This window comes from Oncorhynchus nerka, linkage group LG7 (genome assembly GCF_034236695.1).
Source record: "Oncorhynchus nerka isolate Pitt River linkage group LG7, Oner_Uvic_2.0, whole genome shotgun sequence".
In the NCBI taxonomy this organism is placed as follows: domain Eukaryota; kingdom Metazoa; phylum Chordata; class Actinopteri; order Salmoniformes; family Salmonidae; genus Oncorhynchus; species Oncorhynchus nerka.
This window is the reverse complement of record NC_088402.1, coordinates 30875253-30896049: the sequence shown is the minus strand read 5'-3', so window position 1 is coordinate 30896049 and position 20797 is coordinate 30875253. Positions and strand designations below refer to the sequence as shown.

At 44.5% G+C, this 20797-nt stretch overlaps 1 protein-coding gene across 9 annotated transcripts in view; it reads right to left on the bottom strand.

The window, feature by feature from the left end:
• Nucleotides 1–2945: 2945 nt before the first annotated feature.
• Nucleotides 2946–20797, bottom strand: part of LOC115132127 (receptor-type tyrosine-protein phosphatase U-like) — a 310999-nt gene continuing 293147 nt past the window's right edge. For 5 of the 9 annotated variants that reach the window (XM_065020409.1, XM_065020413.1, XM_065020411.1 and 2 more), the window contains 6 exons: nucleotides 17931–18080; nucleotides 14956–15276; nucleotides 13014–13139; nucleotides 8591–8748; nucleotides 5096–5231; nucleotides 2946–4871 (listed from right to left, as the gene is read on the bottom strand). In XM_065020409.1, the coding sequence (XP_064876481.1) occupies nucleotides 4791–4871; nucleotides 5096–5231; nucleotides 8591–8748; nucleotides 13014–13139; nucleotides 14956–15276; nucleotides 17931–18080 (972 nt within the window). In that variant the 3' untranslated portion in view covers nucleotides 2946–4790. Of the gene's footprint in view, nucleotides 4872–5095; nucleotides 5232–8590; nucleotides 8749–13013; nucleotides 13140–14940; nucleotides 15277–17930; nucleotides 18081–20797 lie in introns of all 9 variants that reach the window. The other 4 variants (XM_065020406.1, XM_065020410.1, XM_065020407.1 and 1 more) reach the window with 1 other exon arrangement.

The following is a 20797-nucleotide window of genomic DNA, read 5'->3' as shown; positions in this document are numbered from 1 at the left end:
ATACACACTCAGTAAAATCCTGGCCAGACACACACAAGCCACGCGGTCTTCACTAAAACCCTGGCCGGCTGGAAATCTCTTGAAGCCCCAAACCATTCCGTGACATTTGAGAAGTCTGACTATGACAGGGACCTGTGTAGGAGCGATAAGGGGCCACTCTGGCTCTGGGGCCCCTGGGGGTGGTGTGTATCTGTGTGTGAGAGAAAGAGCTGCAGTGTGGCAGGCATCCTCCTTCTCCTAAGACCATTTGTCTCCTACAAACCAACAGGTTGGACGCGTCAAATAATTTATTTCCAGTATTGTTTAGCATAGGCTTTCAGTCTGGCACCGACTACCAGACCAGCTCCTAAAAGCAAGCGAGCAAGTGTTTGAAGAGGTATAGACACAAGTCTGCTAAGGTGTTTGACCTAACAGGATCCATCAGATGTGACAGTTAAAAGACAACGTAAATAGTATCAAAAACAAGACATGTAATAGTCAATTGAAGACATCCAGGTAAGTGTTTTACCTGCTTCCTGTGACTCTCTGGGGAGCCTGTCTCTTCCTCCTCTCATTCACCCAGCACTACACAGCAAATGATTGAATCTGCGAAAAAGGAGCTTGGGAACAGCCACAATGATGGACACTGCCTGAGCATTCAGGTAGGCTTCAGAAAGAGAAAGGAGGAGAAAATGGAGAGTGTGATGGAGATCCCAGGAGATGTGTTTTTCTGCCCAAAAAAACCCCACAATGGCTGAGCCATCTCCAGGAGTTATCAGACACAAACGGATGCAGAGCGAAGAGTGGTTTCATCTGCATGGAACCTGTTTCTCTCAACACAATGTGCATTTTGTTATACACCCATCAGTCAATTTCATGTGCTCATTCATACTGTACGCATCCAACAATCACCTCCACTGTAAGACTCCCTTGTGGAGTGCCAGTAGCCTATACACACAACCACACACCCTCACACACGATAACCCAGTGTTTCTCAATCCAGTCCTCTGGGACCTAACAGCCGTTTGAGATAGTTTCTGTGATTTCATCTAGTTCAACATTAGCAACCCTGTTGGTCCGGAAGGACTTCTCTGTTAGCACTAGGTAGACTCAGAAGGACTTCTCCGTTAGCACTAGGTAGACTCAGAAGGACTTCTCCGTTAGCACTAGGTAGACTCAGAATGACTTCTCTGTTAGCACTAGGTAGACTCAGAAGGACCTCTCTGTTAGCACTAGGTAGACTCAGAAGGACTTCTCCGTTAGCACTAGGTAGACTCAGAAGGACTTCTCTGTTAGCACTAGGTAGACTCAGAAGGACTTCTCCGTTAGCACTAGGTAGACTCAGAAGGACTTCTCCGTTAGCACTAGGTAGACTCAGAAGGACCTCTGTTAGCACTAGGTAGACTCAGAAGGACTTCTCTGTTAGCACTAGGTAGACTCAGAATGACTTCTCTGTTAGCACTAGGTAGACTCAGAAGGACCTCTCTGTTAGCACTAGGTAGACTCAGAAGGACTTCTCTGTTAGCACTAGGTAGACTCAGAAGGACTTCTCTGTTAGCACTAGGTAGACTCAGAAGGACCTCTCTGTTAGCACTAGGTAGACTCAGAATGACTTCTCTGTTAGCTCTAGGCAGACTCAGAACTTCTCTGTTAGCTCTAGGTAGACTCAGAATGACTTCTCTGTTAGCACTAGGTAGACTCAGAAGGACTTCTCTGTTAGCACTAGGTAGACTCAGAAGGACCTCTCTGTTAGCACTAGGTAGACTCAGAAGGACATCTCTGTTAGCACTAGGTAGACTCAGAAGGACTTCTCTGTTAGCACTAGGTAGACTCAGAATGACCTCTGTTAGCACTAGGTAGACTCAGAATGACTTCTCTGTTAGCTCTAGGTAGACTCAGAATGACTTCTCTGTTACCACTAGGTAGACTCAGAAATACTTATCTGTTAGCACTAGGTAGACTCAGAAGGACTTCTCTGTTAGCACTAGGTAGACTCAGAAGGACCTCTCTGTTAGTACTAGGTAGACTCAGAAGGACTTCTCTGTTAGTACTAGGTAGACTCAGAAGGACATCTCTGTTAGCACTAGGTAGACTCAGAAGGACTTCTCTGTTAGTACTAGGTAGACTCAGAAGGACTTCTCTGTTAGCACTAGGTAGACTCAGGAGGACTTCTCTGTTAGTACTAGGTAGACTCAGAAGGACTTCTCTGTTAGTACTAGGTAGACTCAGAAGGACATCTCCGTTAGCACTAGGTAGACTCAGAAGAAAAGCGGCACTGTTCTAACTTTGACCGATTCATAATCCTTTGTTGATTGTTTCTGTGCTAGAAATTGTTCTGCTGTTTACGCATTTCCACTCAGTTATAGAGAGGGGAGGGAGGAGAGATAAAGTGAGCGAGAGAAAGGCAGAGATCAATGAACGGACTGAAGATAGAGGGGTGACAGGTTAAAAGGTCAAGGCTTATGAACGTTATGAAAATAAATCAAAAGAATGCAGCCAATGTTCTTGTTGGACATCTCTATGATGGATGAGTTGGTGAGGTGGGCTATCTGTCTCTCTGGGGTGGGATGGTGTGTAGACTGGATCAATAGATTCATCAGGCTTCTTCAATTAGGGCTCTGTAGAACCAGCCAGTCAGTCTGGTCATATGATAACAGCAGACCATTAACGCTGCACTTCATTAAATGATAAGAAAAAATGTAACTACAGGTCAACAAAAAATACTGGGGTTCTTGTTTAACATTGTAATTGTGTGTGTGTGTGTGTGTGTGTGTGTGTGTGTGTGTGTGTGTGTCAAATGTCATCACATTCACTCTCATAAATACCTATAAGATGCTTCCTGCAGGAAAGTGATATTCAAAGCTAATTGAAGTGCATGAAAGGGTGTGACTAAAATCACGTGTCGCAAAAAGTGTCGCAAAAAGTGTCGCAAAATAAAAACATGCATGAATGCATGACTCATATGATATTAGTAACATCGTAATAGTTTATTTATTTTCATTTATACACTCTTTAGAAAATAAAACACATTGAATGAATAAATACAAATTTAAAAAGCAACTAGTTTCGGCAAACTGATCACCTTTGTTCCCACAACTAGAGACACATCATGTTCTGTTTTTTTTTACATTGATCTCTCTGAATATAGGGGTTCTTGTGTAGGGTTGCAAAATTGGGTAACTTCCCCAAACGTTCCAGGCTTTCCTAAAATCCCAGTTGTAAGATTCCCAGGTTGAGGTTTCCCAGTTAGAGGATTCCCTCTTTGCTTTTCGGTTTCGTTAGTCAGGCAATGCACCAACTGGGAATTTCAGGAAAACCTGGGAATTTTGGGAAAGCTATGGGAATTTTGCAACCCCAGTCTCTGGTAGCAGTGGGGGCGGTCCCCTGAAGCAGACTGGGTCACAAACTGCAATGGAAACACTAACGACTGACTGGCATGCAGGTTCTCAAGTGGTCCTCATTTATAGCAGACATAACTCATTACAAATATAAAGCTATAAGTCACCAGAAATGACATATAAGTAATATGTCAAATTGGGTGACATACAGTACTGTATAACTCCAATGTCATTTATAGACATATCTCATTACATTATGGAGTAATATGCCACCAAAAGTAACATAAAAGTAATATGTCACCAGACGTGACATAAAAGTAATATGTCAAACTGGGTGGCATATAACTACAATGGTTAAACGTCACTATGTTGACATATTCTAATGAGACCATGTTGTTCATAAACACAAAGATAATGGATTGGCACAGAGTTAATACGACAAACATCGATAAACATCTGGAAAACAATCTATTTACACAAACAATAAATAATGAACAAGATAGGAACCTTTCTGTACAATATGACCATAGGATAGACGCACCCAACATAAATTCAGTGCCATTCTCTTTGTAAACGTATTCTCTGCCATTCCAGCCTCACCAGAGAAAACACCAGTGTACAGTAACAACATCGGATGTTCACCAACAGTAGATCATTGCATAATATACAAGATCATTGCACGTATTACAAAACAAACACACAAGATCACCCAATAGTTGACATGTTTTATTTGCAGGCAGTTGTATGTGATGTCATTGTCTTGTTAAACTTCAGCTTCTACTTTGTATTTTTTGTTGTAGTAATTGTTGTTGTCATTGACATAGTAAAATAAGGCAGGGAGTTGCAGAGACCTTTGAGTATACCACCAGTGGTCAAGTGACCAGAAAAACGTCCAATGAGAAGAGAATGATCCTGCCCATTTCCTTGTCCTCTTCCTTGGGTTTGGCAGATAGTATGTGGCACAGAACACATAGTAACTTACAGAGGGATACAAATGCAAGGGAAAGGACAACAGTACAGTATATAACAGGTAGAAGGTAGGAGCATGTCCCATCATCTCTCTCTGTCTCCCTCTCCTTCGCTCTCATTGTTTTCTTTTGCCCAGGTCAGTTATGGCAGCAAATACTTTGAATCACCCAGACCTGGGAGAGGAGAAGAGAAGGACGCGGAACAGAGCAGAAACCAGGCTAGACAATGGCTGTAGACCCAAGAGGAGACCCAAGACGGAGTGGTGAGGCCCAGGCCTCTATCCCTACACTCCTTCTGGGGTCGAGCAGGTCTGAAAATACAGTACTAGATGTAGAAGTGTAGAGAGAGAAGCAGAGCAGTGTGGACCCAGACTCAGGCCCAGGCTGTAAACTCAGGCTAGGACCAGGCTGGGAGGCCCAGGTGATGTGGACCCAGGCTGAGATCCAGGCTAGGCCCAGGACTCCACTCCATCTCCCCTGAGCCTGAGCTGATCTGGGATCAGTGTTATCTCACTTCTATCTCACTCAGGCAGTCCAAGGCGTCCAGGTACTCCAAGGCCAGGTCATAGCAGAACCGGTACTGCTCCTGAAAACAACACAGGTGTCAACATTCCTCTACTTTGCAATACATTAAAGCTTGAACTCAATCAATCAGCGATCTGTATTTGAGTGTGTAAATATTGTAAACCACTGCAAGTTTGACTGAATTGAGCCTTAAGACATGCATGCTCCTGTCTACTATATTAGGTCCCCCTACCAAAAGAGTTTCTAAAAAAGGTATTTCCTGGTTAAATCAAGGCTATTACTTACCATGGTCTCCACCATGTTGGGTTTGGAGTTGCGTAGCGTCTTGGCAGCGTAGAAGACATCCACCAGGCTGTGATGACGGATCATCTCTAGCAGCATGGTACAAGCGCAGAATGTACCGCTCCTACCTCCACCGTTTCTGTTGCATACACAGGGAGAAACACAGACGCGTGGTTCAGTGCTTATGAATCCTTATGTATACACTTTGTGACCACTGAGAGAGTAGCCTGTGTTGTGTCATAATAAGGCAGGTTGCGATACCAGGGTATATGGTGCAGAAACCAGGGTATATGGTGCAGAAACCAGGGTATATGGTGCAGAAACCAGGGTATATGGTGCAGAAACCAGGGTATATGGTGCAGAAACCAGGGTATATATGGTGCAGAAACCAGGGTATATGGTGCAGAAACCAGGGTATATACCAGGGTATATGGTGCAGAAACCAGGGTATATGGTGCAGAAACCAGGGTATATGGTGCAGAAACCAGGGTATATATGGTGCAGAAACCAGGGTATATATGGTGCAGAAACCAGGACAGACAGACACACGGACACATGCCCCAAACACAGACATTGACACAAACAGAGAGACAGTCAGACACAGACATCAATATGAGTCACGTCTCTAGCATGCAGGGAAGATACGGAGGCTGAAGCCGTAAAGTGAAATGTCACAGCTCAGTCTGAGACTCAGATCAAGGAGGCTATCAGAAAAACAGCAACACGAAGAACTTTGAAGACGAGCATCCGAGGAATGTTTCTCATTAAATCCAGAAACAAGGAAGTAAATCTAATCCAGGAGTGAGTCTCAAATTGCACCCTATTCCCTATGGTAGTCCACTACTTTTGACCAGGGCCCATAAGGCTGGCCAAAAATAGTGAACTATATAGGGCGTAGGGTGCCATTTGGGACGCAGTGTTAGCATGTCAACCCCAGAGACCAATCCAGGATGGATAGAGATATGTAGTGTTGCTGAAGTGTAGAAGAGGCTGGGGAACTAGAGCCTAGAGCGGATCCCTTTTATAGTAATTATGAAAAGTGTTCTGGTAAATAGGAGGAGTGTAGTAGTGAACACATGGGGGTTGACGTTTTATCCTGCCACATTTAAAACTACACACAGGCTCAGTGCGTTAAAGAGTAGAAAGTAATCGCTCAAAAACATGTGATTTTGATAGTTGTTAAAGTATCAAGTGGGATCGGAACCAACACGATAACACAATCTACTGAAGCAAGGTGTGACCTCAGATTACGGTTTTTCTCAATTGCATACAAGCAATTTTTGGACCTGTGTGGAATCGTATCTAGGAGAACAGCAATGATCAAATATATTTACAGGACTTCTGATCATTTACATGCCTTTGTACATGACTTGCATATCTTAGACCACCTTTTGCAAAAGTTTAAATACAAATGTCATCAGGGAATACAAAACTCACTGTTAAGTGTTCATAAAAAATAACATTGTTATGTGAGTGTGCTTCCGGCAATCAGTAAATACCACCGATCAAACTTCTAAACCACCACATCAGTGTCATACCATGTACAATATATGGACATTTCTAGGCATGTGGACTGTCTTATTGCTATAATTATTTACATTATTGAGGACATGCAGAGATACAGAGAATGAAGTTGGGTTACTTCTAAGTAATTGGCAGTGATGGGGTAGTTACTCAAAAAAAGTTATATATTACCTTTTACTTCTTTCAATAATAACAAATGACTTTACTTGTTACTCCCTGAGGAAAGTAATTAGTTACACTATTCGTTATAATACTTTTGTGTTACACCGCAAAACGCTGAGCGTCCTCACACAATGTAAACTGTCATCTGTATTTTGCTAAGTATCCGTCTGAAATAGGGGGATTGTACCGTGGATAAGGGCAGCCTTTCCTCTAATACATACCCAGCTACAAGCTTGTTCAGCTCTCCCTGGTCCTCCTGAACTATTCTAATCAAGCCTTGGTTGTGTGAATGAGGTAGGCCTACAGTCACCATCAGCAGCCATGGTCAGGTCTTGCGGGTCTTTCGCTAAACGTTTTGTGTTGGCGTGTTGCCTTTGCAGGTGCTTCAAGAGATCAGAAGTCATGTTTCTAGCAGTAGAAAGATGTTTTTCGTCTGGGCATAGTTTACATTGTACAATTCAATTCTTACCATTTCGTCCTACCAAATCAAAGTAATGGTACTTCCCACGCTGAGAAAGTCAATGCTTTCGAAGCTTCTGCTATTTTTCATATCCCTTACTAAAGCAGTTAGTAGGTGTGCCTGCGTGCGTAAACGGGAATTTAGTGAGAGGACAAATTAGAATCTGGGGCAGGTAGATTTTGTTATATTCCGCCAACAGAGAGGAAATAATGATCACAAATAAAAGTAACAATGTATTTCTTTGATCAGTAACTGTGCTATTATTCTGCAAATTAGAACAGTAACTCTGTTATATTACTCGTTACAGCAAAAAGTTATTACTGTAACACTCCTAAGTCATCATCTTCGACATTGTGACCTTCCATAACAAAGCTTTGCTCTGGTGTGGATTGAGGCCTATACATTAATATCAGTTGTGTTCCTCCATTGTATTCACCTTTCTTTATTTCTTTTGTGGATCGTGTTTCTGTGACCAATGGAAAGTGTACAAAACAATGTTCAAACCAGCCTTTGTATTGAATACATGGACTTGGATTGTGGTGATACCTATGAATGGATCCTGCATACAATGTGCTTATTTTAATTGAGTTCATTCAATATATCAAGAATCATTTTTGATTTGATGTGTAGGAAATTGTTTGGTGAAATATGCATAAAAGCAGAGTAATTGGCCATAATTCTGCACCTTTGGACAGTTACTTCCATTTTTGATCATCATGATCTAATGACGGCAAAGAAAATGTACTGATCTACTGGGAGTTTTCTGTTTTGTCTGCTTGGACTCTTTTAGTATGGTTGCATTAATCTTTTTTCAGCCAGCCATGTTCTTTTGATGAATCTATTCTGGCAGTATAATTTAGTTTTTCTGTATTTATGTTTTGAGAAGGCATCTACATTTTGAAAAAGCATTTACTATTTTGCAAAAGGCCACTCTGTGTTTGAGATTCTGTGTCTTGTGAACTCTGTTTTTACAATCAACAACTTTGTTCCCAAAAAAAACTTGCGAAGTTGTAAGCGATTGAGAAAAACTGTAACCTGTCCCAAAAGATGACTGTCACCTGCTTTCGGAACAGTACGCTCACAACAGGAGTCACCAAGAGCCAATGACACCTTTAATGTGCTAGATAAAATGGTTTGTATAGTGTCAGTATGGCCCGAGAATTAATCCAACTAACGCACAGCTTTAAACTTCTTAAACGAAAATCCTCAACGTTTGCGTAGATCACGCTCGCTGAAATCAATCGCAGTGCACAGGTCATTTGAATCGTTTCTGTGTATCCTATTTGCAAACAAAACTTCCCTACGGAATGATATAGGTTTTATGAGTAAAATGGTGGACAGTGGTAACTCACAGACAGTGGACGATGGTACGTCCCTCTCCACACTCCCTCTGCCAGTTGTGGACCTGGGCCAGGAGGCTGAGGAAAGCCTTCTTAGAGTCTGGCACGTCACGGTATGGAGACCAGCGCAGGAACTGGAAATGACGAACCACCAGCTGACCTTCCTGGAGCTGGATGGGCGGGGGGCAAAGAGAGAAAGGGAGGTCAGCGATAATGTTGTGTTCGATCCCAAATAACAGACTTGTCAAGCGCTTGATAGGAACACACACAAAACATCACAGCACACTATCCATACCTTTCAGACATGTATAGCATCCTAGACTGGACACCTCTAACCCAGAAGGACACTGGTAGAAATGGGGCCAAGGCTCATATCTCCCTTGGGGCCAAGGCTCATATCACTCCAGTCTCTGGTATAGTAGTGTAGTGGTCTAGTGTTTATAATAATAATAATCATAATTTGGTGGGTGCTTATATTTGTCCCAGGGAAGAACGACTGCCCCCTCTCAATGAAGCCACAGAATTTTAAATTTCAAACCAGAATTTCAGACCATGGTACTGCAGGCATTGTTTGCAGAAAACAGGATCCCCATTATAGTGAATGGAAAAATGGCAATCTTTGTGATCAAGCTTTGTGTAAATAAAAACATGTTTTGAATACAATCATGGTACCAATCATTGCTTCTAATACACCTGATGTATTTCCTTGAACCAATTATTTTAAAATCGCACACAGAAGAAGGTACAAGGATAATTTAGTTGCTAATGGCAGCCTGCAATACCCCGGTTGGCTTTCAACTTGAGATACTCAATGACAGGGGGTAGCACTGAGCTAGCCTGCAACATCCCTTCATGCAGTAGCTCAAACTGCTCATGTTATGTCTCCATGGGGAGCATCTTAACTGACTTCATTTGGCTTCAATGCACTATTGAGTCTTCACATAGGAATACATGGTGTCACGTGATCGATGGATTTCTCCATACTTATATAAAGTCATTGACTTGTCCTACGTTAACACGCATTTGTGAATTGTTAATGTATTTTTTGCATATTCCAACTCCCTCAGAGGCCCTCTTAGAGTAGGATAACGGTCAGGGTCAGTCATTATCAACAGCAACCCTGGAGCAATTTGGGTTAAGTGCACATCAACAGATTATTCACCCGATCTGTTACTGGTCCAACGCTCTAACCGCTAGGCTACCTGCCACCCTTAAATGTGTTTTCTACTGTGATATAGAATACCTTGCTGGGAAATTGTGCATCATCCTCCCTCCCTGTTCCTGTTGCTGGACAGTTCTGATTGGTAAGATCAGTGGGATCCTGTGAAAAGGCAGTGGGGTTCGTTTGACACTTGCTCCCCCTCCTCCCCCATCCCTGGGGGAGACTGGGGGTGACACTGAGGGGGACAGGGCTCTGACAGAGGTGACAGCGGAATGACATGAGGGTGAGGCAGGGGGAGGCTCTAAGAAGAGGCAAGGAGAGGGACTAGGGACGCTAATACCTGAAAGGCAGGGAGGCTAGCTGACAGGGGGTGAGAGGGGGGAGGTAGGGAGACAGAGGCAGGGAGAATAGCTGACAGGGAGTGAGGAGGGGGAGGTAGGGAGACAGAGGCAGGGAGAATAGCTGACAGGGGGTGAGGAGGTGGAGGTAGGGAGACAGAGGCAGGGAGAATAGCTGACAGGGGGTGAGGAGAGGGAGGTAGGGAGACAGAGGCAGGGAGAATAGCTGACAGGGGATGAGGAGGGGGAGGTAGGGAGACAGAGGCAGGGAGAATAGCTGACAGGGGGTGAGGAGGGGGAGGTAGGGAGACAGAGGAGGGGAGAATAGCTGACAGGGGGTGAGAGGGGGAGGTAGGGAGACAGAGGAGGGGAGAATAGCTGACCGGGGGTGAGGAGGGGGGTAGGGAGACAGAGGCAGGGAGAATAGCTGACAGGGGGTGAGGAGAGGGAGGTAGGGAGACAGAGGCAGGGAGAATAGCTGACAGGGGGTGAGGAGGGGGGGTAGGGAGACAGAGGCAGGGAGAATAGCTGACAGGGGGTGAGGAGGGGAGGTAGGGAGACAGAGGGGGAGGCTAGCTGACAGGGGGTGAGAGGGGGAGGTAGGGAAAAAGAGGCAGGGAGACTAGCTGACAGGGGGTGAGGAGAGGGAGGTAGGGAGACAGAGGCAGGGAGACTAGCTGACAGGGGGTGAGGAGGGGGAGGTAGGGAGACAGAGGCAGGGAGACTAGCTGACAGGGGGTGAGGAGGGGGTAGGGAGACAGAGGCAGGGAGAATAGCTGACAGGGGGTGAGAGGGGGAGGTAGGGAGACAGAGGCAGGGAGAATAGCTGACAGGGGGTGAGGAGGGGGTAGGGAAACAGAGGCAGGGAGACTAGCTGGCAGGGAGTGAGAAGGGGGAGGTAGGGAGACAGAGGCAGGGAGACTAGCTGGCAGGGAGTGAGAAGGGGGAGCTAGGGAAACAGAGGCAGGGAGACTAGCTGGCAGGGGGTGAGAAGGGGGAGCTAGGGAAACAGAGGCAGGGAGACTAGCTGGCAGGGAGTGAGAAGGGGGAGCTAGGGAAACAGAGGCAGGAGACTAGCTGGCAGGGAGTGAGAAGGGGGAGCTAGGGAAACAGAGGCAGGGAGACTAGCTGGCAGGGAGTGAGAAGGGGGAGCTAGGGAAACAGAGGCAGGGAGACTAGCTGACAGGGAGTGAGAAGGGGAGCTAGGGAAACAGAGGCAGGAGGCTAGCTGACAGGGGGTGAGAAGGGGGAGCTAGGGAAACAGAAGCAGGGAGGCTAGCTGACAGGGAGTGAGAAGGGGGAGCTAGGGAAACAGAGGCAGGGAGACTAGCTGGCAGGGAGTGAGAAGGGAGAGCTAGGGAAACAGAGGCAGGGAGACTAGCTGGCAGGGAGTGAGAAGGGGGAGCTAGGGAAACAGATGCAGGGAGACTAGCTGGCAGGGAGTGAGAAGGGGGAGCTAGGGAAACAGAGGCAGGGAGACTAGCTGGCAGGGAGTGAGAAGGGAGAGCTAGGGAAACAGAGGCAGGGAGACTAGCTGGCAGGGAGTGAGAAGGGGGAGCTAGGGAAACAGAGTCAGGGAGACTAGCTGGCAGGGAGTGAGAAGGGGGAGCTAGGGAAACAGAGGCAGGGAGACTAGCTGACAGGGGGTGAGAAGGGGGAGCTAGGGAAACAGAGGCAGGGAGACTAGCTGACAGGGAGTGAGAAGGGGGAGCTAGGGAAACAGAGGCAGGGAGGCTAGCTGACAGGGAGTGAGAAGGGAGAGCTAGGGAAACAGAGGCAGGGAGACTAGCTGACAGGGAGTGAGAAGGGAGAGCTAGGGAAACAGAGGCAGGGAGACTAGCTGACAGGGGGTGAGAAGGGGGAGCTAGGGAAACAGAGGCAGGGAGACTAGCTGACAGGGAGTGAGAAGGGGGAGCTAGGGAAACAGAGGCAGGGAGACTAGCTGGCAGGGAGTGAGAAGGGAGAGCTAGGGAAACAGAGGAAGGGAGACTAGCTGGCAGGGAGTGAGAAGGGGGAGCTAGGGAAACAGAGTCAGGGAGACTAGCTGGCAGGGAGTGAGAAGGGGGAGCTAGGGAAACAGAGGCAGGGAGACTAGCTGACAGGGGGTGAGAAGGGGGAGCTAGGGAAACAGAGGCATGGAGGCTAGCTGACAGGGAGTGAGAAGGGGGAGCTAGGGAAACAGAGGCAGGGAGGCTAGCTGACAGGGAGTGAGAAGGGGGAGCTAGGGAAACAGAGGCAGGGAGGCTAGCTGACAGGGAGTGAGAAGGGGGAGCTAGGGAAACAGAGGCAGGGAGACTAGCTGACAAGAGGGGTTGTTTTTCTAGAGGCTGCTAGACGAGCACCTGGTGTTGAAAGATGGATGTTACTGTAGGTCAAAGGGAGGTGTTGGGAAGTGCCTGTCTGATTAACGCTGGGAAACTAAGCTAGTCACAATCACGAAGACAACACGGCGTCAACGGCTAGGAGAGAGGCACACAGCTACAGTAATACAGCACACACAGACATAGACACACACACGCATACACACGCACACACGCACACATTCCAAAAGAAAATACCACAACGCCACGTCTACAATGATTTCACAGGCATTGAAAAGGCTGATAATTTGATAATTTCTTCATTACACTGTCAAAAAGACATTTTAGGTCATTGACAGTAATTGTAAAGTGTACAGTGACTAATGCATGCCTCATCTCCCATGTTCAGTAGACAGACTATGAAAGGATAAAAGGGGCCATTAGGCTATCGACTAAATACGCATCAAGAGACTATGGAAAAATATGTTTAAAGAACTTCACAATATTAAAGCGATATGACTAAAGTGTCAGACTTTCTGTGTGAGTCAGCAGGTTGATTTTCAACTGTAGTCTCTTAACTTATCAGAGCGCAAAAAGGGACTTTGACAGCCAGTCTATCATTGACCACGACCTACCCGCATGATGTTCTGAACCCGGAACAGACGGATTATGACGTCATCATCAGCCATCATGGACAGAAGCTCCACTGTCATTGGTCCAAACTGCTGCAGCCCAGGCTCTGGCCAGTACTCTAGACACGGCTGAGAGACAGAGAGAGAGACAGAGAGAGAGACAGAGAGAGAGAGAGAGAGAGAGAGAGAGAGAGAGAGAGAGAGAGAGACAGAGAGAGAGAGACAGAGAGAGAGACAGAGAGAGAGACAGAGAGAGAGAGAGAGAGAGAGAGAGAGAGAGAGAGAGAGAGAGAGAAAATAGGAAGAGAAAGAAGGAAGATAACAGGTGATCAGCGGACTATGGAGGTGGAGGAGTGAAATCAAATCATTGTGTCACAGAGCAGGACGGCTGAAGTCAATAACAAGACACCCGAGGATCGACAAGACAGACATTTAGCCAGATCCACAATTATCCAACCCATAGCAGCATTGTTAATTGCATGAGCAGAAAACACCATCACTGAGTACAATCAATCCCATAACAATCAATCCCCCCCCCCCCACACACACACACGCACACAGTGTTTCACATCTTTTGAATAATTCATCATTGTAAATCATTAACATTAGCCCATTATAAATGAATGCAGTGTGGTCAGGGGGGGAAAACTCGGCAGTGCCTGGTAGAGATACACATGGAGTCAATCAGGGATTGGTGCACAGAGCACACAGACTGGGCCAAGGTCTTTAGTCAATAGGTCGCAGCTGCTTCAAAGAGTCTCATCAGCCGAAAAGGGAGGAACGGAGGGATGGAGACACTGGGGAGTGTAGTGTTAAATTGCTAACAGTGATAGCTGTGGCAGCGAGGGGGACAGAGCAGGAAGGGAAGGAGGGAGGGAGGGAAACACGGGGGAGTGTAGTGTTAACATGCTAACAGTGTTAGATGTGACAGGAAGGGGGAGGGAAGGTAGGGGGGCGGCAGAAGGCCCAGGGGAGGAACAAGGTAGCGATAATGTCCTGTCACGTTGACAGAGAGGTATTAACGAGGTGACAGGGGCAAAGGGAGAGATGAATATTTATACACAGAGACAGGTAGCACAAATGACTGGGGTACACTGTTAATCTACTGGTAGAGAGAGAAAGGGAAGGAGGGAGCGGTGGATGAGAAAGAAAGAAGACAGAGGAGATGGGGGGGGGGAAGAGAGCAATTAAGACATGGCAGAGAAGGATAGCAGGACAGAGACGATACCGGGAGGGAGAACAAGAGAAGAGAAGAGTAAGGAGAAAGAAAGAGAGGAGAGAAAGGGTCAGTGAAGGAGAGAGAGTTGAGGAGAAAGAGCGGGAAGGAATGACAGAAGGAGAGAGAGTTGAGGAGAAAGAGCGAGAAGGAATGACAGAAGGAGAGAGAGTTGAGGAGAAAGAGCGAGAGGGAATGACAGAAGGAGTGAGAGTAGACAAGAGAGAGACAGCTCGCTATAAATGAGAGCAATGGTGTAAACGTTAGCCAACCCAGCACCATGACACAGTGACAAGTGAAAGATAAGAAGGCCACAGACAAACCCACACATGAGTAAACACACAGGTGACGTGCTAGATGAGGGAGGGACGGGGTGAGAACAGAATGATATGGATGTGGTAATGCCCTGACAAGCAGGCTAAAAATGTATCATCCTATGAATTAATCTACACAAAGGCTATAAATCAGGTTGCTATTACTTTGACATTTTAGTCATTTAGAGGACATTCTTATCCAGAGCGACTTACAGTTAGTGCAATGTGCTTTAGATAGCTATGACATGGGATTGGTCAGAGTACATCTTTGACCCATCAAGTATGAGTATGAGCGATTTCACCGGTACCGGATAGCCACAGGGCTCAGTCGGTCAGTCAGTCAGTCAGTCAGTCAGTATCATCAATTCCCTCCCCCCTTCCTCCATCCTCAGCCCCTCACCTCCCCTCTTCTCACCCAGGCAGAGTTGGACTGGTTGATCTGGTTGAGCATCACCACTGAGGTACATCCATAGTCATAGACCAGCCTCCAGAAGTCTGCCGTGGTTCCCGGTAACGGGTGTGGCGTCACCACGAAGGCGGCAGGTCGGTGAAAGCTGTCGGTGAGAGCAGCGTTGATGTAGCTGTTCCCCTCGGCAACGCCCTCGGTGGTAACCAGGAAGGCCAGGGCGCGGTCGGGAGGCAGGACGTCCATGCTACGGTTCTTCTCACGGTTCCTAGGCAGCAGGGACACGCTGCACTCCTCCACGTCCAGGTGAGGGGTCACAGAGTTCAAAGTCTGGCGAGAGGGAGGAAGGGATGGAGAGAGAAGGTGAGATGAAGGAGCACAGACAAGGTAGAAGAGGATGATGGAGACAGACAGAGACAGGGAGACAGTGATAAACAGAGAGAGAGTAACAAACGGAGAGAGAGGCAGAGCGAGAGCGAGAGACAGACAGATACAATAACAAACGGAGAGAGAGGCAGAGCGAGAGACAGACAGATACAGTAAACAAACAGAGAGAGAGTGAGAGAGGGAGAGAGAGAGAGAGAGAGAGAGTGAGAGAGAGTAAGAGAGAGAGTGAGAGAGAAAGAGAGAGAGAGTAAGAGAGAGAGAGACAGACAAATGTCTAATCATCATCTGGCTAAAACTTTCAAACACATTTAGCATCAGTCAAAAACTATGAAGGGGCTTAAAAGATAAAAACACGTTTAATCGCAAACCACATGCATTATAAATAAGCACATTATGAGGCTTTGGGAATTGAAAATCGAGGGGAAATTAAACTGAATTTTAAGCTTGCTGTGTATTGTGTTACTTAATAACTCCCTATTAAGTTTGACTGTATGAATGGTGCATTATAATTATTACTAACTTACATTGCATCAGGATTACATTTTGCAGATACAGTACTAGTTTAAATTATAATCTGAAATTAAATGTCACCCTATTCCCTATTTAGTGTACTACTTTTGACCAGGGGCAATAGGACTCTGGTCAAAACTAGTGCATTGTACAGGGAATAGTGTGCCATTTGGCAGGCATTGTAAATGTCTGATTTCAGTGAGGATATTTCATTGGACTATAATAACCATCATGAATGTATTCAATAGCCTGGTCTGAAAGAGATAAGTAGCTGTAATTATGCATGGTAAAGGTCACTAATGATTTGTGTCAATAAAATGGAAAAGGAGGACGATCCATCTAGTCAGATGAACTAAAGTAATCTCATACAGAAATAGGAATTACTGTAATATACAGAAATATGCAATTGACAATCTCAGACTGCTGCAATAGACAATGAATACAGCTAAGGCCATGGTACTGTACTGTGCCATGACTAGTGTTTTGGTGAGAGTTAGTGGATCTAAGTTTGCACCATTAAAACCAGTTAAGGATAGGCAGAATACTGCCCCCTTGGGAGGAATTGCATGCCCATAGTAAACTGAAAACAAAGCTGTCCAAAATTGCTAATATATGCATATAATAATTATTATTGGATAGAAAACACTCTAAAGCTTCTAAAACCGTTTGAATTATGTCTGTAAGTATAGCAGAACTCAAAGGGCAGGCAATCTCCCAAACTATTTTTGGGAGCCTCAAACTTGGGGCAACTTTGACATCATCGCCCCCACCCTTCCCAACCAGCTATGGATCTGGAGACACTTTCTATGTCTTCCACTAGATGTCCTCATTCAGTACAGCGTTTAATTGTGCAAATCCCGCGGGTTTTGACCCTTTGGGAGTCAAAAGACTGAGTGTCGCGAGAAAATACCAAGCGCGCATTTTGGAGAGACGTCCCTTTGTTCCAGAATGCCTGAGAGCAAGCAAGAATGTCCGATAGATTAGATCATTGTTTTGTACGTTTAGAACATCCTAAAGCTTGATTCTGCACTTAGTTTAACCAGTTTAGTCGACATATAATATGTCATTTTGAAGTTTTGATGCGCAACTGTTCGTGACCAGAAGTAATTTTTGGTAGCATTTCAGCTGGAACTTGCAGCATGTTTTGGGTAAGTATGACTTCTTCCACTACATTCTGATCAAAGACCATCAAAGGTAAGGGAATATTTATGTTGTAATTTTGTGTTTCTGTTGACTCCAACATAGCGGAGAAATATTGCTTATGTCTGAGCGCCGTCTCAGATTATTGAATAGTGAACGATTTCTGTAACGTTAAAAAGAAATGTGACAAAGCGATTGCATTAAGAAGCAGTGTATCTTTCTAACTATATGTAGAACATGTATATTTAGTCAAAGTTTATGATGTGTATTGCTGTTATCTGGCGGAGCTCTCTATAATTTCTCTGGACATTTATTTTAGCATTTTCTGGACATGGGGTCAATGTAAACGGAGATTTATCGATATAAATTGCATATTATTGAATAAAACATAAATGTACTGTGTTACATGTCCTATTACTGTCATCTGATGAAGATTTTCAAAAGGTTAGTGAATTATTTTTCTTTTAATCCTGCGTTTGTGATTGCATCTTTTGTTCGACAAAATGGCTACATATCGTCTGTGTCTTTGTGGTGGTTTGACATACATATGTGCTATGTTTTCGCCGTAAAACATTTTAGAAATCTGACTCGCTGGGTAGATGAACAAGGTGTTTATCTTTCATTTGAGCTATTGGACTTGTTAATGTGTGGAGGTTAAATATTTCTAAGAATATTTTTGCATTCTGTGCGCCATCTTTTGAGTTGAGCGTGGGGGGGTGCCCTTGGGGAACGTGGTAGCGTGAACAAGTTAATACTAGTACCAGTAAGAGAATAACATCATTATTATGTTAAATGTGTTCCACTGTTAGAATAAACATCAACTTCAACCATTTTCTTTACAAAACATATCGAGGACATCAAGACGTAATGGGAAAGAAGTCCAAACCCAGTTGTTATCTAGTCAGATAGTTTCTGGTTGCTAAAACAAAACGTCCTACTAGTCTAACCTGGAACTCCTCTCGTAGCTGGGAGGTGTTGCTCTGTGAGTCAACCCTCAGCATCTCCTTATAGGTCAGAGCAAACTCCATAACTGGTATAGCTGTCTCTCCACACAGACAGGCCTCCAGAATGGCATCGTGGATGAACACATACTGCTCCTGAGAGAGGGAGGAAGGGGGGATGGGGGGAGGAAGGTAGAGACAAGACAGTGAGATTGAGAAACTAACAAGAAACGCCTCTTATCTTGTTTTGATAATAGAACCATAATTGCTAGCGGTTTGGGGGGAGGGGGGGGGGTGTAACATTGGGCTTTGATTACTGTTGTTAATGTCGACTAATTGTTAGAAATGTCAACATTCATCACATCGCTATGCCCACACACAAACGTTGTTTTGCTAATCGTTAACAATCTAAAAAATGGAAAAGGAGAGGGTGTTAGAACATACATCAAAAGAGCCAAAATCCCAAATGCCCAACCCATGCCATATAGCCTAAATATTAGTCTATTCAATGCAATTAGCTGGTACATTTGTTTTGACATCTTGGAGTACAAAGAACATCAGTGACCTGAATTGAGAAAACATTAATGAGGATGCATATTTTATTTGATCATCACATCAAAAAAGAGTCTTTCTCGATTGAATCTAATTATAGCCGTATTAGACTGGTAAACAGGTTTCAAAGTGAGGTTTGAAAACGGCAACATCAGTAAGATTTGAAGACAAAACAACAGTACAGACACATTCAGCAGGCATGGAAAGGGAGTCTACATCATAATCTACCTCGATTGATCCCTGATATTTCAATGAATTCTTGATGAATTCCTGGTTGATATAACAACATTAGGTTTTTATTTTATAATTGATTTGAAACAATGAAAACAACTGAAAGACAATACAGACATAAACCAATAAAAAGAACATAGTGTGCAGGTATGGTTGGAAGCTTATATGAAAACCACACCACAAAAAAACGAAATACAATATATCAATAAAAGAAAGAAAAGAAAAGATTGTTAGAACAGAAATAAATTGATCAGTAATCACAAAAAATAAATGTGTTTAAATGTGTGTCTGCATGTGTGCAGGTGTGCATGTGAGTGTGTGAGAGTTTGGCTATGGAGGAGATACTGAGTAGTTTGGTTCATCACACTGACCCCCAGTCTTCGCTTGAAGTTATTGATGGATGATGATGTTTTGGCAATGTGAAGATAAGAAGTCCAGCGTATGGTACCTCTATATCTGATAGAGAATTGACTATGTGAGGTGCGGCAGTGGGGGTTCAGGTAAACTTTCTGGGAGGTATGAGCATTTATAGATAAAAGTGCATAATTGGCGTACATTAATGTCGCAAATAGACAAGGTATTGAGTTTCTTAAACAAATGTAGATTTTATTTTAATTTATTTTAATTTTACATGTATTTAACTAGGCAAGTCAGTTAAGAACAAATTCTTATTTACGACGGCTTACCCAGGCCAAACCAGGACGACGCTGGGCCAATTGTGCAATGCCCTATGGGACTCCCAATCACAGCCTGGATGGAGCCAGGTAAATAGAAGAGGTGAAGAGGTCTTGCAAATCTATTTTGTACAATGACTCATTTCTGTAGGTAGGAGGCATATGTACTGGCCCAGACAATATTAGAGTAAATTATATAGTTGGGTAAATTATTCAATAGTATAGAGTTTGGTATATTATAGCATATAGAACTATAGTATAGAACTATAGTATAGAACTATAGTATATTGCAAAGATGGTGCAGAAGAACATGGCTGGTGTTTTACATTCTCCCAACCAATTGTGCTATTTTGTTATTTTTTTTGCATTTTGTGTAACTTATTTTATTTTATTTTGTATTTGTTTACCCCCTTTTTTCGCCGCAATTCCGTAGTATCCAATTGTTTTTTTTAGTAGTTACTATCTTGTCTCATCGCTACAACTCCCATACGGGCTCGGGAGAGACGAAGGTCGAGAGTCATGCGTCCTCCGAAACACAACCTAACTCTATAATTCCATAAGCAAAGAAGAAGATGCTCACCCAGAAGCGGCGTACATAGTGGCCAGGGACATTAATTAATGCAGGCAAACTTAAATCAGTTTTACCAAATTTTTACCAGCATGTCACATGTGCAACCCGGGGGAAAAAACCCAGAGCACCTTTACTCCACACACAGAGATGCTTTCAAAGGGGTGATAAAAATCAAGTTGGTATCATCAGCAAAGAGAAGGGGAAGGTAGAAGACACAGCAGCAAGGCCATTGTTATAGATTAGGAATAACAAAGGTCCAATTATCAAATCCTGTGACACACCACAGGATATCTTGGCCCTGGTAGATGCACAGCTATCTGCATAAAGACATTGTTCTCTACCATAATCATAACTATATAACCAATTAAACAAAGAAACATCCTCTCACTGTCAACTGCGTTTATTTTCAGCAAACTGAACATGTGTAAATATTTGTATGAACATAAGATTCAACAACTGAGACATAAACTGAACAGGTTCCACAGACATGTGACTAACAGAAATGGAATAATGTGATCCAGAACAAAGGGGGGATAAAAATCAAAAGTAACAGTCAGTATCTGGTGTGGCCACCAGCTGCATTAAGTACTGCAGTGCATCTCCTCCTCATGGACTGCACCAGATTTGGCAGTTCTTGCTCTGAGATGTTACCCCACTCTTCCACCAAGGCACCTGCAAGTTCCCAGACATTTCTGGGGGGGATTGGCCCTAACCCTTACCCTCCGATCCAACAGGTCCCAGACGTGCTCAATGGGATTGAGATCCGGGCTCTTCGCTGGCCATGGCAAAACACTGACATTCCTGTCTTGCAGGAAATCACGCACAGAACGAGCAGTATGGCTGGT